General features: G+C 39.2%; 1 protein-coding gene across 1 annotated transcript in view; it reads left to right on the top strand.

The window, feature by feature from the left end:
• The first annotated feature begins 2,047 nt into the window (after nt 1–2,047).
• The window catches only part of zc3h12ab (zinc finger CCCH-type containing 12Ab), a 33,236-nt gene continuing 18,097 nt past the window's right edge, over nt 2,048–17,186 (top strand). Inside the window, exons 1-2 of the mRNA XM_060915361.1 lie at nt 2,048–2,300; nt 10,340–10,877. Of these exons, the coding sequence (XP_060771344.1) occupies nt 10,381–10,877 (497 nt within the window). The 5' untranslated portion in view covers nt 2,048–2,300; nt 10,340–10,380. The remainder of the gene's footprint in view (nt 2,301–10,339; nt 10,878–17,186) is intronic.

Here is a 17,186-nt window from a genome sequence, read left to right as displayed (position 1 = left end):
ATAAATTACTGCACCAGACTCACACACACTGACTACTTTCATTCATTCGCCCATAGTGGATAATCCCTTAATGTTACATTAGTGATAGTGGTAGTGGGATATTGGCAGATACTTCCTAACGTCCTACCATAAGGAGAACGATACTTTCTTTTTTTCCCCACATGCTCCATCCACCCCGACACGGAGATGAGGAGATAAGATGATAAGGTGTCAGGTTAATTTTAGATTATACACAGAATACCACTACACGACCCTGTACACTGACACAACGAAGGTTTTTGCTCCTGTGAAGTTGTGATTTCTTTTGAAGAGTTTGTTTTTGATTTGAAGATATCCTGGTGAGTTGTAAGCTAATTAACTATACATGTGAACATGCAACTATCTTGTTCAGATTGCATAGGAAATGGGAAATTAACCAGTCAGGGTATGTTTTTGTTTTGGTATGCGTACTTTGACATGAAGTCGAAAGCCTCATGTAATTCCGCTGTAATGTTCATGATTGTGAGATACTGGGTTAGCTATGTTCGCCACATGGCTAGGTTTTCTGGCTGGATAAGCTAGCAGACATATTCGATAAAAATATTCAATGCAAATGTCTTTTCAGTACACACAGTTTGTTGTATGTTCATGTTAAGAAGTAATGACATCGAAAATATGATATTTAGCCATAAGTACCGATGAAGTGAGTAGTTTTGTAATCTAGTCTTGCTAATCGCTTTGCAAACGTGTGTGCAGGCTGTTTTTTTTTTCACCCCCTCTTCGAGTGCTGTGCATCGTTGTGGATTCCACTGTCGTCGCTGCCACGTGATCCTCCATCTTCCATGGACTGATAGGTTCCCGCCAAGGGACTGGGAGGATTGGACCATTGTGGACTGTGTCTTTGAATTGGAACAAGGAACTATTTTTTCTACACACACACCTTTTTTTCGACTCAACTCTTTTCACACATTTTTTTGAGATTTCAAATCTTAAGGACTTTTTTTTTTTTTCCTTTTGGGGTTGTTGGATCCAACATAGGCTTATTAGGTTAATGATCTGTATTAATATTTCATATTATACTGTATCTGTTTTACATGGTCGTGCAGACGTTTCATGATCTGCATTGATATTTCATATTACACTGAACCCGTTCTATATGGTTCAAGTGAACTTTAAAGATCTGTATTGATGTTTCATATTATACAGTACCTGTTCACAGGGATTTATTGAAGGTACACAATACACACTGACAGTTCAAACCACATGATTTCAGTTTAGTTAACAGTTTTACATTACACAACACCCACTTTTATTTTATACTTGCTGAACTGAGCTGAGGGCGGCATGGTGGTGTGGTGGTTAGCGCTGTCGCCTCACAGCGAGAAGGTCCGGGTTCGAGCCCCGTGGCCAGCGAGGGCCTTTCTGTGTGGAGTTTGCATGTTGTCTGCGTGGGTTTCCTCCGGGTGCTCCAGTTTCCAAAGACATGCAGGTTAGGTTAACTGGTGACTCTAAATTGACCGTGAGTGTGAATGGTTGTCTGTGTCTATGTGTCAGCCCTGTGATGACCTGGCGACTTGTCCAGGGTGTACCCCGCCTTTCGCCTGTAGTCAGCTGGGATAGGCTCCAGCTTGCCTGCGACCCTGTAGAACAGGATAAAGTGGCATGAGATGTACTGACCTGTATTTTACATTTATAATACAGAACCCTTTTTTTCTATATAACCTGACTGGTGTGCATGTGTTATTGTGGGTTGGAACGGTGTAATACATTAATTAGTATTCACTACCGTAGTCCTCCTGTACGAACCTTAGGATAAGGCAAGTAGACCTGACTATTAGAAGATTTATTAGATACCAGAGCCTACCTAGGTAGGCAGAGTTACACTGATCAGCTCTTTCTGTGGCTCATCATTCAGAGAAGCTTGGTGCAGTAATGAACTCTTTCTGTCTGCCTCCAGGCAAACCTGATTACACAATTTTTCACACACACAAACACACCAACCTTTTTCAGCTTGTGCATACACGTGTTTACGTGCGCACTATCTCTCCGGACACGTCACCGGGGTGTTTCCAGAACGCGGAACCATGCACAGTTTTAGAGGAAGCACTAGAATGGGGCCGTGCGCGCCCTGGAGCGACAGGAAGATAAAAGTGGTGGTGCGCTGAAAGTTCCTTAAATCATTGACTTTAGAAGCGACTCAATGATCAGAGACATAACCGGACACACACTTTACACACTGCAGAAACTGTGGAAAACTCACTCAGACTACACCTGTGCACTTTCTTCACTTTCGTTAAGGATTGGCTCAGATCCCTGAACAGGTAAATACAGAGTTACAAATAAAAAAAGCCTTTTCTTTTCTACCTTTAGTGTGTATCTTTGACTTTGGGAAGGTCTGTGTGGTGTACAGTAGTCCTAAAGGTCACATGATCTACTTTATCCTTTATATACTAAATAATTTAAAAGGTGAAAAATCTGGGCGGCACGGTGGTGTAGTGGTTAGCGCTGTCACCTCACAGCAAGAAGGTCCGGGTTCGAGCCCCGTGGCCGGCGAGGACCTTTCTGTGCGGAGTTTGCATGTTCTCCCCGTGTCTGCGTGGGTTTCCCCTGCAGTCCAAAGACATGCAGGTTAGGTTAACTGGTGACTCTAAATTGACCGTAGGTGTGAATGTGAGTGTGAATGATTGTCTGTGTCTATGTGTCAGCCCTGTGATGACCTGGCGACTTGTCCAGGGTGTACCCCGCCTTTCGCCCGAAGTCAGCTGGGATAGGCTCCAGCTTGCTTGCGACCCTGTAGAACAGGATAAAGCGGCTAGAGATAATGAGATGAGATAAGGTGAAAAATCTATTCTGGTCTTTGAGTCTTTTTTTTTTAAAGTTGTGTATTTTTGTGTGTAAAAAGAAATGATACCTTTTTGCTGTTAAATCCTCATTTATGCTTGATCATAATTATTTGGTGTTGATTAGTTTTCTAACACAGCAGCTCTGACAGTAGTGCAGTCCCAGATCACAGGTTTATAATAATAATAATAATAATAATAATAATAATATCACACTCCTACTGATATGTTATTAGCTCACTAAGACTAAGACTGCACTTGTAAAGTTTGTTTCCCTTCATTAAGGCTCGATGCTGGTCTCTGAACAGGTAAACCCGGTTTAGTTTAAACTCCCTTCTGATCAACTGTGTGTGTGTGTGTGTGAGACAGAGTTGTCAGCAGTAAATTCACCAAATTTCACTCTTCTTTGTAACTTGGGAGGTACCAACAAGTGTAGAAATGAAACGTCTTTTAAAATAGAGCTTTAAAACATCATCTGTGATCCTTAAGCTCATTGTGTACAAGTGAGAAATGAACAAGAACAAAAGCTTGAAGCACAGGAAGACTAGAACTTTAACAGCAGCGCTCAGGCAGAACAAGACACTGAGAGCGGTTACTGAACATGTCGCATCGCATGAAGGGGCTGGTGGGTAAACAGGACCTTTCTAATTTAACAACTCCCTCATCCCAATGTACCGCCAAGATCATGTGACTTGTTTTGCAGATGTTTGACCACATTAAGTAATGATAAATGGATAAAAAGTACAACAAGACTCCTTAAACCTTAAATAAATAAAGATATGTAATTGTTAGCAAATGTCTATTGTCTAAGAAGATGGGGGGGGGACCCCACTTCAGGACATGCAGAATCAAATCAAGAATTGTTGATTATTTTCTTATCGCAGCAAGCCCTAAGTGTATTTGTTCCAGGTCAGAATTGTAGGTCAGGTGGAATTTTTCAACCTTGGTTAGAATTTTTAACCCAGTTCATAATTTGCTACTTGGATTATTAAACATATACTGCCTTTCAGATTTTTCAAGTGTAGGTCATAAAAAGAATTTTCCCGACACCCAATTATTTTTGTTTAGTGGGCTGAAAGCTACTGAATTCGAATCACAGACTTCCAGTTTTATTAGTTTTTAAAAATAGAACAATTAATTAATTTAGATCCATGTGGCCCTAAATTCTCCGCTATTTTTTCCTCTTCACCATGATGCAATACAAGATACTACGTCCTGCATCATGTGGTGGGCTTTCCCCGTTCACGCAAGGCATTGTGAGATATAAATTTGAGACGGGAGAGAAAAATGGAGGACGTGAGTATACGAATGAAACGTGAAAGACCGATTGCAGTAACGAGAAGAAACATATGTTGTTTACCAGCTGGGAGGTCCGTATTGTGAAATACCGTGACCGAGGTCTTGAAAGTACTGAGCGAGGCCCTCTGGGCTGAGGTCAGTATTTAAGGCCGAGGTCACGGTATTTCACCATATGGACCGATCTTAAGCTGGTAAATAATATATTAATTTTTTTCTTTACCAAATTCTAACAGAAAACGAGAGCATCCGAAAGGGAAAACAGAGTCGAGCCGCCATTTTGAATCTTCATTCACGGCTGTAATGCAAATGGCTTCCTCCTCAATATACAAGTGCACTTCCATGGCAGGAAAAAAAAACTACATTTTGCTGCCTATGTAGTCCCCTATTTATACAAAATTGAGTCATTCAGGATTCAGCCATGTTTTTGCTCAGCATTAGCAACAGTTACAGGTTTTTAGCTTTCTCCTGAAATGTTTTCTTTTATTTTGTCTTCCTCAGGGTAGTAAAACTCGCTTTTGCTGTGAACACTGTCGTTATCGCTATCCATGCTGTAAAATTAATGCTATTTTGAATCCTCATTCATGGCTGTAATGCAAATGGCTTCCTCCTCGGTATACAAGTGCACTTCCATGGCAGGAAAAAAAAGCTACATTTTGCTGCCTATGTAGTCCCCTATTTATATAAAATTGAGTCATTCAGGATTCAGCCATGTTTTTGCTCGCCGTTAGCAACAGTTACAGGTTTTTAGCTTTCTCCTGAAATGTTTTCTTTTATTTCTTCTTCCTCAGGGTAGTAAAACTCGCTTTCGCTGTGAACACTGTCGTTATCGCTATCCATGCTGTAAAATTAATGCTATTCTCCTGAGAAATGCGAAAATACATGTTGACACAAATTGCTACTATGTTTGTTGTTGTGAATGAGCGAGTCGCCAGAGGTCCATACCCGGGGTCTGTAACTGGGGTCCGTACCGTAGGATACGGACCCGCTCGCCAGCCAATCAGAGTGCAGGATTTGATGGAAACCGGACCGCAAAAAAAAAAAAAAGACGTTATGTTATATACAAAGGAAAGGAAACGCAGGACCAAACTAATAAATATCGGCGCTCAGCGAGCACCTCGGTGTGATCAGCTGTTCGTTTAGCAACAGAATGATGGAACTGTCAGTGCACGCTCAAAGGTAAACCTGTAGATGGCAGTAATGCAACACTGTGGATGCCAGCTGCCGTAAAACCTAAAAGAAGAAGGTAAACCTGTGCATGCGCACACACACGAACTTCCTCTGTCTGCTTGACTGCGCGAAGTGAGCAATTTCATGCACATTGTTTGCTTTAATCGCCTCAAATTAAATAACTTCCCAGCCACAGAATGGCCTGATATTTTGTGCGATATCACAGAAATAAACAAATACCACAATGACCACATTTCAGAGGGAACTACTGTAAATTTCACCGATTTTATGAAATCGAAAGGCCGCATAGCTTTAAGGGAGACTTACTATATCTCGGGTTAGGATTTGGGAAGACTTTGTATTTTAAACTACTTGATAATGTAATAAGACTGGACTCATTTAATACTTTTTTTATAAATATAAATAAAAATAATCTCTCTATCTCACTCCTTCTATCACAGTTGTCACTGGTCTAGTGGTTAAAGTTTTGGGTGAAGAATCAGGAGGTTCTGAGTTCAAATCCTGGTTAAGTATGAAAAAGATATATTAAAAAAAAAAATCTAATTTGTCCATTGGAAATCTTGTAGTAATTCCAATAGATGTTAGGGGAACTTAGGGATATGGTTTGATACGAACATGAGTCTTACTACGCATTATCTCAAAGATGTGTAGTAGTATGCTTTATAATTAAGGCGTATTAGAAAATATCTCACCAAAGATTCAGCAGAAATCTTAGTTCATGCACTGATTATGGGCAGGATTGTAATTTCTTGTAATCACCTTCTTTATGGGCTGCCTTACGTTCATTTAAATAAGCTTCAAAGAGTTCAGAAGGCAGCAGCCATGCTAATTTGTATTATTCCTAGATTTTCAGATTTCCTTTATTGTCATTTTTATGCTGCACATAAAAACGAAATTGTGTTTCACACATCCGTCAGTCAGTAATTCAGTGCAAAAAGCATGTAAAAAATTTTAAGTTAATAAATAAGAGCACTAATAGATAAACTAGATGATACTAAAATAGAATAAAGTTAATAAATAAGAGCACTAATAAACTAGATTATACTAAAATATAATAAAATGTTAATAATTAAGAGCTCTAATAAATAAACTAGATGATTACTAAAATAGAATAAAAAAACCTTAATAAGCAAATAAGAGCTCTAATAAATAAACTAGCTGACACTAAAATAGAATAAAAAAGTGGTTTAATAAAATATTTGTTTTTAGAGGAACAGCTTCTTGATTTTCTCATATTACACCAATTTTACATTCCTTGCACTGGCTGCCAGTTAGATTAAGGATTAATTTTAAAATTTTAATCATTACTTTTAAAGCTATTTGAGGCTGTGCTCCTAATTATATATCTAGTTTAATTGAGCTCAAAGAGGTGTCCAAGTATAGTTTAAGATCGAATAATGAGCTTTTATTGAAACCGTAACCATTCATATCGGTAAGTAAAAAGACATTAGAGCGATGGGGAATACGCTGCCAACGTTAATTAGAGCTGCCAATAATTTATCTAGTTTTACATATTTATTTAAAACCCATTACTTTAATTTAGCTTTTAATAATTGATATTTTTCAGATTTTTATATGTATGATATATCTGTATTTTACAGCTTAGCAATATTTTTCTGGTTTTTATATAATGTTTAGGATATCATTTCATTTAAGAAGAAGAAACCTTTATTTGTCACATGCACACTTCAAGCACAGTGAAATTCATCCTCTGAATTTAACCCGTCTGAAGCAGTGAACACACACACACACACACACACACCCAGAGCAGTGGGCAGCCACACCAGAGTGTGGCTGCCCACTGGGGTTTGGTACCTTGCTCAAGGGCACTTCAGCTTAAGGCCACCCCATGTTAACCTAACTGCATGTCTTTGGACTGTGGGGGAAACCGGAGCACCCGGAGGAAACCCACACAGACACGGGGAGAACATGCAAACTCCACACAGAAAGGCCCTCGCTGGCCACTGGGTTCGAACCCAGAACCTTCTTGCCGTGAAGCGACAGTGCTAACCACTACACCACCATGCCGCCTCATTTATATTTGCATTCTTTTTCAAGCATATTTGATCATATGAATGTAAAATGCGCTATATAAGTAATCATTTATTATTATTATTATTATTATTATTATTATTATTATTATTATTATAGGAATAGGGTGACAGACAGATGAGGAAATACTCGGTAGGTGTAGACAGAGATGAAGTGGATGGAAGAAAGCTAGACAAAAGAAGTGATGGAAAATCCCGTTTAATCCAAAATTTTACCTCGGTTGGAAATTATGAACTAGGTTAAAAAGTTTAACCCAGGTCCAAAAAAAAAAAAATTACCTAGGTTGAAATTTTTTGACCTGTAACATTTTTTTTTCGTAATAAACCTATAGCTGTCCCTAATCACTCTCATGTCCACTCCTTCGCCTGATGTTTAGGTCCTACAGGAATGTAGTAATATATAAAGAACATGTTATAGTGTCATGTAAGCCAGATTGTAAGCTCGTCACTGTATTAATCATCAGTCCTTCTCTTTGCTGCTTTTGACTTGCTAATGATCAATAAAGGCATTAGTAATTACACTCCAGTTTAATTAATTACTATTACATAAATGTTTGAGTGGCATTTACATACTCTGTTAATCCAGATAAAGCAAACACAAAAATAAACTGGCTTAACATGAAGCACAATTAATGACATTGACGTGACATTGACATGTTACTATGAGATCAGATTGCATGTAAGAGTCAGATGTGTTAAATAAGGATATGATACAAAACTAGATTTGAAGTGATGTCAGATTTAACTCAATATAATTAATGGTTCACATCTGAGCTTTAATATTACAGGTACTGGTTCTATAAAGGTCTGATATTCTTCACCGGTTTGCTCAGAGGTTTGAGCAGAGAGATCAGATTTGGTACCTGATTTATGCTTTTTTTCTTCTGTTTTTTTTAAAAAATACATATTGTAATCATGCATCATTTTGCCTTCTTTCAACACAAAGTAGGTCAGTTACGTCAAAAACCTCTGTCTCTGTCGTAACAGTATTGGGGTTTTGGCCAATACTTCGAGCTTGGGTAATGCTTCCGTAACAAAAATATAAAAAAAAAAATCGGGAAGTTCCCTAGTAAAAATGCGTACTTTGGTTTTTCAGTCCAACTTATTTCGAAACTTTCACTTCATACTAAATTTGCTACATCACTTTTATTTCTGTTCAGTATTTCTCTATCTCATTTAGGGAGAGCGAAACTACAGATGGAGTTATTTTTAAGACAAAAAAAAGCACATTGACAGTGTAGTATGTGGTTTATATATAAATAAAAATACACACACACACATTGTGTGTGTGTGTGTGTGTGTGTATATACCAGTGTTGTAGTCGAGTCACTAAACCTTGAGTCCCCAGTGTTCAAGTCCAAGTCATTAAAGAAAATTTCAAGTTGAGTCCATTATTGATCTGAGTCGAGTCTGACACAAATGACACAGCGGTCTCTCTCTCTCTCTCTCTCTCTCTCTCTCTTTCTCAAAAACACGTTGATAGCTTTGAGTAGTGTGAAGATGTATGTCCCATCCCATAGCCTACAATAAATTCACAAAAAAAGATGCCTTCTATCATGAATATTTAGGAAAAGGCTGGTGGCACTAATGTTAAGGATCCATGTCAAAAACATAGCACTCTGATGTGCTTTAGTGTAACAAATGCACTTGTGCGCATTTCAAAAACAAAAGCTTTGATTCTGATGCCATGGAACTACGTGGCAGGGAACACTTCAAAATGTGACACAAACATTTAAAATTAGTCTAAAAATTAATGTAGATATAAATATCTTATGTCAAATTATTATCCGAGTCCTCATCTCCAATTTATGAGGCTGAATGCTATTAATGTACAAGTCCAAGTCGTGTCACGAGTCCTTAAAATTAGGGAACGAGTCAGACTCGAGTACTACAAGCCTGATATACACACATACACGTATAAAATCTCATCTCATTATCTCTAGCCGCTTTATCCTGTTCTACAGGGTCGCAGGCAAGCTGGAGCCTATCCCAGCTGACTACGGGCGAAAGGCGGGGTACACCCTGGACAAGTCGCCAGGTCATCACAGGGCTGACACATAGACACAGACAACCATTCACACTCACATTCACACCTACGGTCAATTTAGAGTCACCAGTTAACCTAACCTGCATGTCTTTGGACTGTGGGGGAAACCGGAGCACCCGGAGGAAACCCACGCGGACACGGGGAGAACATGCAAACTCCACACAGAAAGGCCCTCGCCGGCCACAGGGCTCGAACCCGGACCTTCTTGCTGTGAGGCGACAGCGCTAACCACTACACCACCGTGCCGCCCCCCCCCCAAAAAAAAAAAAATTATATATATATATAAAATATAACATTTCAGAGAAAAGTAAATCCCTCATCAAGTAATAATTATTTAAAAAACCCACACACAGATGCTACAATTATGATGAAGAATTTGTTTTTCCTTTGAATAAATAATTTCAATTAAAGTTTGGATTTTTCTCAAATTTCTCAGTGCAAGATGAAGCAACTTCACCAAAACGTGGATTTTTTCCCCCTCCACCTAACCCCTTTTTGCTAACCTTTACAAGGGGTGCCAATACTTGTGGATGGCATGGTATATGTATATAGACATGTGTATACATGTATTTTGTTCCAAGAAAGAGCAGGAAAAACAAGGTAATACTTGTACTTCTACAATACTTATCTTAGGATGATTAATATTTAATTAGGGTATGGCCAAATAACAGTGCCATAAATATAAGCTCAAGGTGATTTTCTTAAAAAAAACAAAAAAAGTTTAAAACCTGTAAAACAGAAAGTCAACGCCCAATCTACTACTTGTCGCTTTAACAATGGAGTGAGTCAAGGTTATAAAATCACTGATATCATCCACATTTTGCACATTGTGTCCCAACTGAAACCTGTTCTTATTGCCAGAGGACGCATTTACCTTCGGAATTCCCCAACATGCAAACAATCGTTCGCTGCATGTATGTTTCTTTTCTCCACAGGTGTATGCCATCAGGAGAAGCTCGAAAGGCCTGTTTTGAGTATGAGTATAGGTGTCAATGTCATTCCTACTGCCTTTCCTCCAGTTTTGGATCCTTATCTTTGGCCTGACAATTGCAGCACCACGTGTGTGTCCTCTTTCATCCACACAGACGCCCTCACATGGGCGTCTTCGTCCTGTCCATCCACACTATTTGTTAAAATGGAACAAACTCAGCCCGAGGAGCAAGCGGACCTGAGCACGGAGTTTCAGCCTCAGCTGGATCTTTTTAGGAAGTTGGGCTTCTCTGATGTTCAGGTCCGAGCTGTGCTGCTCAAACTGGGCCTCCACACTGACACTGACCGGATTCTGGGAGAGCTGATACAGATGAGAGCGGCAGGGATGGAGGGCTCCGTCGGTTCTCCAGCGCTGGTTCCGCATGGGGAAAGCCAGAGGAAAAATCACAGTGTTTCATCTCTACCTGCTGAACAAGATGACACGGATCAGGATGAAGATGCCCTCAAGCCAATCGTGATAGACGGCAGCAACGTAGCAATGAGGTGAGTCAGTAATACAGGGCATTTATGGTGCTCTTTGGGAAAGTGAACATGGATATCATCAAAGGCACCTAATATCGAAAAATCAAGATATTGTCAGAGCATAGATATTCTGATTTATGAATTATAACCCTAAATGTAAATAACAATCCAGAACAGGAGCTTGCTATTTTTCTTTTAAACTCCTTAAACCCTAAATGACACAAGTCAGATGGTCCAATGGATATAATGACTAGCCTTAGAATATCAATGATTATATAAATAATGACTAGCATTACAAGATCAATGACTGTAAATTAGGGTGCATCAGTCGCCCCCTAAAAATGAAAAGTTCCTCCGATCATGATGCATTTTTGTTTTTATGTTCCTTTTGGTAAGAAAACACACTGGGTGAAATATTTTGACAAAATTCAAAAGTTTAATGGTGGCACCAGGTGCTCAAAGTTATGGAAAAAGCTGCCATTTTATGACTTTTATGACAAAATTTCGATCACTTTTCATGAAACATTATGGCACATTATAGAGTATACCAAATATCTTTAAATACACATTTTTAGTACATATTCTAAATATATTATCAAGCACAGTTTGAGTTTGAGCTGTTCATTGAATCATTGTTCAACTACTTTTAAACAATACAAATGTATTATGAATCACATTAATGCTTCTCAATCCCTTGCAAAGGTTCTTAACATGATCTCTGGGTCACAAGAAATCAATAAATGGAGTCCAACATTGTGATTCAAACCTTACGCGAAAACATAAAATAAGCGTTTTTTGGCAAAAAAATGAACCTCATGGTGCCACCATTAGACTTTTGAATATGGTCAAAAAATTTTACAGGATGTCTTTATTGGTGAAAAGGAACACCCAAACAAAAACACATCAGATTTTATGAAAGTGAGGGCAACTGATGCACCCTACTGTAAATCATAACTAGTATTACATCAACTATAAATGTTGTTTAGCATTACAATATCAGTAAATATCAGCAGCTGTGTAACTAACATGTCTATCAACCATCACTACAACATCATACTGTTAATAACCACAAGCATTACAATACCATATACCATCAATGACTGACTATAAATAAGGACAGGTTTTACAACACCAATAATGACTAGCATTAGGATATAAGGGCCATAATTGCAACAAGTATTCAGAGATCAATGACTATAAGCAACAGTTAGCATTACAATAACAGTGATGATGCATAACTATGAGTAACATGACTATAAATAATGACTACAGTATTTAGGATTATGAATGGTGCCTAGCAGTACAATAGCAAACAAGACCGTCAGTGATGGCGTAGCTCACTCCGGCCCCGTCTAATCCTGAAGGAACGATCTAAAGTGGGCCACCTTGCGCAATAAATGTTGTAAGCTATATACACTATATACAAGCTATTATATAGAAGTGTGGGTGCAATTGGTCTTAAGTGATCAGTCTCATTAAATCAGTCTCATTAATAATACCATTAATTTTGGTGTTTAATAATAAATTACCAAACAGCCAAATTATGGTATATTCCAAATTATTATGATCACTACCGATGCAGCAACAATGTATTACCATATTACATAGACACTACAGCCAATAGCATTCATATACACTTGGGTGAGGGCAATCTGGAGTTCTTTGAGATTGTGTGACTTCAAGGATACAGCAGCAACAGACAGACAAGCACAGTTTAACAGAATAGTTGAATTTATTATAACAATGATACTAAATGGGTAATAGCAGTTGAATACATTCAATATGGTCAGCAGCAATATGTGTGTGTGAGCGTGTGTGTGTGTGTGTGTGTGTGTGTGTGTGTGTGAGGGAGAGCTGTAAAGTTTGGAATGTTATCTAAGGTGTTTGGGGGAGGGAAAATCACCTCTTGGTCTTCTTGAGACAAAGGAAAATCACCTCGTGGTTTCCTGAGACAAAGGAATATCACCTCGTGGTTTTTAATCCCACTACCTTATAACATTACCAAATCCACTGAAATCTTGATGAGGTAAAAGTGTGTGCAATAGTGAAATTAAGGGGTGTCAGAGAGGATAGAGAAAGAGCATGCAACAACCTATCTATTAAAACAATGGGGAGAACAATGTAGAACCACAATGATCAACTCGACACTCTAAGTGTCTACAGTGTGCACACTTAAACAGTTTCTGAGTTTAAATTCACACTACTTCATAAAGCTAATTCCTAAGACTAGTTTGCCCAAATGCTAGCCTTACTTCCAGTATCTTGCTCCTATGCAGGAATGCAGAGATGTCCCGAAGTTTCGCGGAATTTCGGGTGCTCGCGGAGGTTCACAGAAGCTCGTGGGTCGCTCCTGTAAAAGGCGCAGAGAATTCCTTGAATCGAAGCTTCGTTGTTCGTGAGGAAAAGTCTCTGATCAAATAATGTGCACAGCGATTAAGTCAGAAGGAATCCGGTCGCTTCTAACTTTTAATTAACTGCTTGGGCTGCAGTAGTAACGTTACTTATAATAAACAAATAAACCGGTTGTAACTCAACTGAGTGAGACGATGCAACTTAGGTACTCTTTACCGTGGCCAGTGGTATATACGAAAGCGCGTTGAGTCTTCTTTCTTGCAAGGCAGACGTCGTGATTTCGGACGGTATGATGAGCGGGGGGTATCTCTATATGTCCGTATGATGCGAAGGTCCACAGACAGAGAGAGCAAACTGAGTGTTTCTGGGTCACTTATAGAGTTGGGGTGGAAGTGACGTAGGTCATCATGGAGGACGTGACGTAGGTCATCGCGGAAGTTAGTTGATGGGATTTGTACTGTAGTTCTAGATGGGGATTGTGGCTGTCCCTACAGAAGCTATATCCACCCTAGGAATACCGACCTATTTGCCAGAAAGAATCCAAAATGGCGAGGAATTGACCGAGAAGAAGCGATTTTTGTTGAACTGCTTATTAAGGCTTAATTAGTCCATAACTTCATTAATAATTGTAATTAAGCAAACCTGGGTAGAAGTTTTATGCACCCTAGGTACCCCTACCTTCATGCCAGAAAGAATCAAAATTGGTGAAGAATTGAGGGAGAAGAAGCGATTTGTGTGGAAACTGCTTGTTAGAGATCGATTAATTACTCCATGTCTTCATTATTAATTGCAATTATACAAATCAGGGTAGAAGCTATATGCACCCCAGGCAGACCTACCTTCTTGCCCAAAAGAATAAAAATTGGTGAAGAATTGAGCGAGAAGAAGTGATTTTCATGAAATGTGGACTACGGATGATGGACAGCACATGATGGGATAAACTCATCGCCTGTCGGCTGGATGAGCTAATAATAATGACTAGCAATTGAGTAACAAGTAGAAGGGCACTTGGTAGAGTGGCATGTATTCTCAACATCAAAATCAAATCACTTGAACCTAGGATAATACTCAAGCTGTCCACCACATTTCATCCAAATCCGTTCACTTCTTTTTGAGTTATGTTGAGAACAGCGAAAAAATCCTGGATCTGCGTACATAGCTGGATGTTGTATTCACATGCATATCTGTATTTGTGTCAAAATCAAAACAATTGTTCCTTGGCCCATGGCCCACCTTTCCACCAAAGTTCATTCAATACTTTTTGAGTTACCTTGGGAACAACAAACAAACAGAGGTGAAAATACAGTTGGTGGAGATAATTAGCGATTCAGGATTGCTGACTATCAGCATTAATTTTGCTGTATGATGATGATCCAGTATCAAAGACTATTAAAAAATTCTATTGCTTAGTCTTCCTGAAATGGATTTTATGAGTTCTAACATTTTAGGAAATTTGTTCTGATAGAAAAGTTGTTAAAAAGTAACTCACAGAAGAACATTGTGTACTATCACTTGTGCTTCTCATCCTTCCTTTGATTTGATTCAACACACTCTGGTAAGAATTAAGTTAGCACCACCTAGGGTTATCCATCATGATATATGAGCCCGTAAAAGGTGTAATACGCAACCTGACGGCTTTGAACACAGGCTTTTATGTTTTCCTTTACCCGTCAATTTTAAAGTTGAAACTGAAGTTTTGCACTTCACACATTTTATTGCTAACGTTACACTTAATTTGATCTCCAATGTGAATTCTCATGATCGTGCTCATGATCATTTGCTTGTTAAACCCATGAATGAGTAAGTTGCTCAATTAATAGTCCTAACTCTAATTATTACCTTAATCTGCAAAAATTAACAGGAGCTTATTAAATAATGCTCAATCCAGCACACTCTCATTTTGCATTTCATTTTTTCATACTGTTTGCTGATAGTTTTGAGATCATGAAGTGTGTGTGGGACGTAGGTTAATTTTATCATGCTTTTATTTTGCTCTTTGAGCTGTTGAATAATAAAGCCAATGTGTTTGAAAAGATGGCAAGAAAACACGATGATGGTTTGAAGGATAAGCTGACTATGCACTCGTATGGTACTTTTACAGCTCAGTTTAGAGGGTCATGTCTGTAATGGTGTATTCCCTATTATTCTCTCCACATTCACTGGATATGAGCAATTATGTGCTCTGACAGCCTAGTAGTAGAGTAGCCAGTCAGCTCATATACCATGAGTAGAGAAAAACAAAATGGCGGTGCCTGTTGATGAACCAACCGACAACTAAATAAAAACTCAACTCGAAAACAAAACCCAGAAAAATAAAAAAAGCAACAAAATATGGAATAAAAGTATTTGATGGTAAAGACGTATCTTTAAAAAAAAAATCAAGAATGATTATTATTGCGGCGGCACGGTGGTGTAGTGGTTAGCGCTATCGCCTTGCAGCAAGAAGGTTCGGGTTTGAGCCCTGTGGCTGGCGAGGGCCTTTCTGTGTGGAGTTTGCATGTTCTCCCCGTCTCCGCGTGGGTTTCCTCCGGGTGCTCCGGTTTCCCCCACAGTCCAAAGACATGCAGGTTAGGTTAACTGGTGACTCTAAATTGATCGTAGGTGTGAATGGTTGTCTGTGTCTATGTGTCAGCCCTGTGATGACCTGGCGACTTGTCCAGGGTGTACCCCGCCTTTCACCCGTAGTCAGCTGGGATAGGCTCCAGCTCGCCTGCAACCCTGTAGAAGGATAAAGCGGCTACAGATAATGAGATGAGATGAGAACAACAACACCACTGATCAGCCATGACATTAAAAACACTGACAGGTGAAGTGAATATTTAAGTTATTCCATGAAATCGAGTTGTACGTGAGCTGATAGCCGATGAGGTGCATAGCACCAAGTTGTCTATAATCCATGTATGATAAGATTGAGTGGAATAACTGTTTTGTTCTATCCACGTTCACTGGATTTTGAGAAACGGAGCATTTATATTTCTCATCTCATCTCATCTCATTATCTGTAGCCGCTTTATCCTGTTCTACAGGGTCGCAGGCAAGCTGGAGCCTATCCCAGCTGACTACGGGCGAAAGGCGGGGTACACCCTGGACAAGTCGCCAGGTCATCACAGGGCTGACACATAGACACAGACACATTCACACTCACATTCACACCTACGGTCAATTTAGAGTCACCAGTTAGCCTAACCTGCATGTCTTTGGACTGTGGGGGAAACCGGAGCACCCGGAGGAAACCCACACGGACACGGGGAGAACATGCAAACTCCGCACAGAAAGGCCCTCGCCGGCCACGGGGCTCAAACCCGGACCTTCTTGCTGTGAGGCGACAGCGCTAACCACTACACCACCGTGCCGCCCGCATTTATATTTTTTAATTTTAAAAATTAATTCAATAAAAACTTTATACAAAACGTCTGGCAAAATCATTTCCGCTTTGAATGTAAACAAACCGGCGAAATGACAGTTGCAATTTGTGAAATGTGCAATGATAATAATAATTTTTGAAAAGTAATAAAAAGATGTTCTTACCATAAAATACTTTCACTCCATATTTTGTTGCTTATTTATGGGGTTTTGTTCTCGAGTAGAGTTTTTACTTTGTCCTCGGTTGGTTCAGCAACACGCTCCGCTATTTTGTTTTTCTCTACTCACAGTATGTGAGCTGATATCCTAGTAGTACAGTAGCCAATCAGAGCGTGCAATTGCTCATATCCAGTGAATGTAGATAGAATTGTGTAGCTTTGTAGGAATCAGTTGAAAAAAGGAAGGCACACCAGCCTCAGTTATGCAACCACAGGTGTGCTTTGTATAACGTTTATACTGTTTTCTAATGTATTGTTCTTTAACATGGTTTAAATCTACAGATATATTCATCATCTTTATTAATATACGCTGACTTGAGGTCACTTTCATGTTTTTAATGTCACCTTATTCCCCTCAGTGTATCAGAAATGACCCTGAACATCTCTGTAATATAAA

The sequence above is a fragment of the Neoarius graeffei genome, chromosome 2, assembly GCF_027579695.1.
Source record: "Neoarius graeffei isolate fNeoGra1 chromosome 2, fNeoGra1.pri, whole genome shotgun sequence".
Taxonomy (NCBI): domain Eukaryota; kingdom Metazoa; phylum Chordata; class Actinopteri; order Siluriformes; family Ariidae; genus Neoarius; species Neoarius graeffei.
Note: the sequence above shows the minus strand (reverse complement) of the source record. Positions and strands in the feature narration are given on the sequence as shown.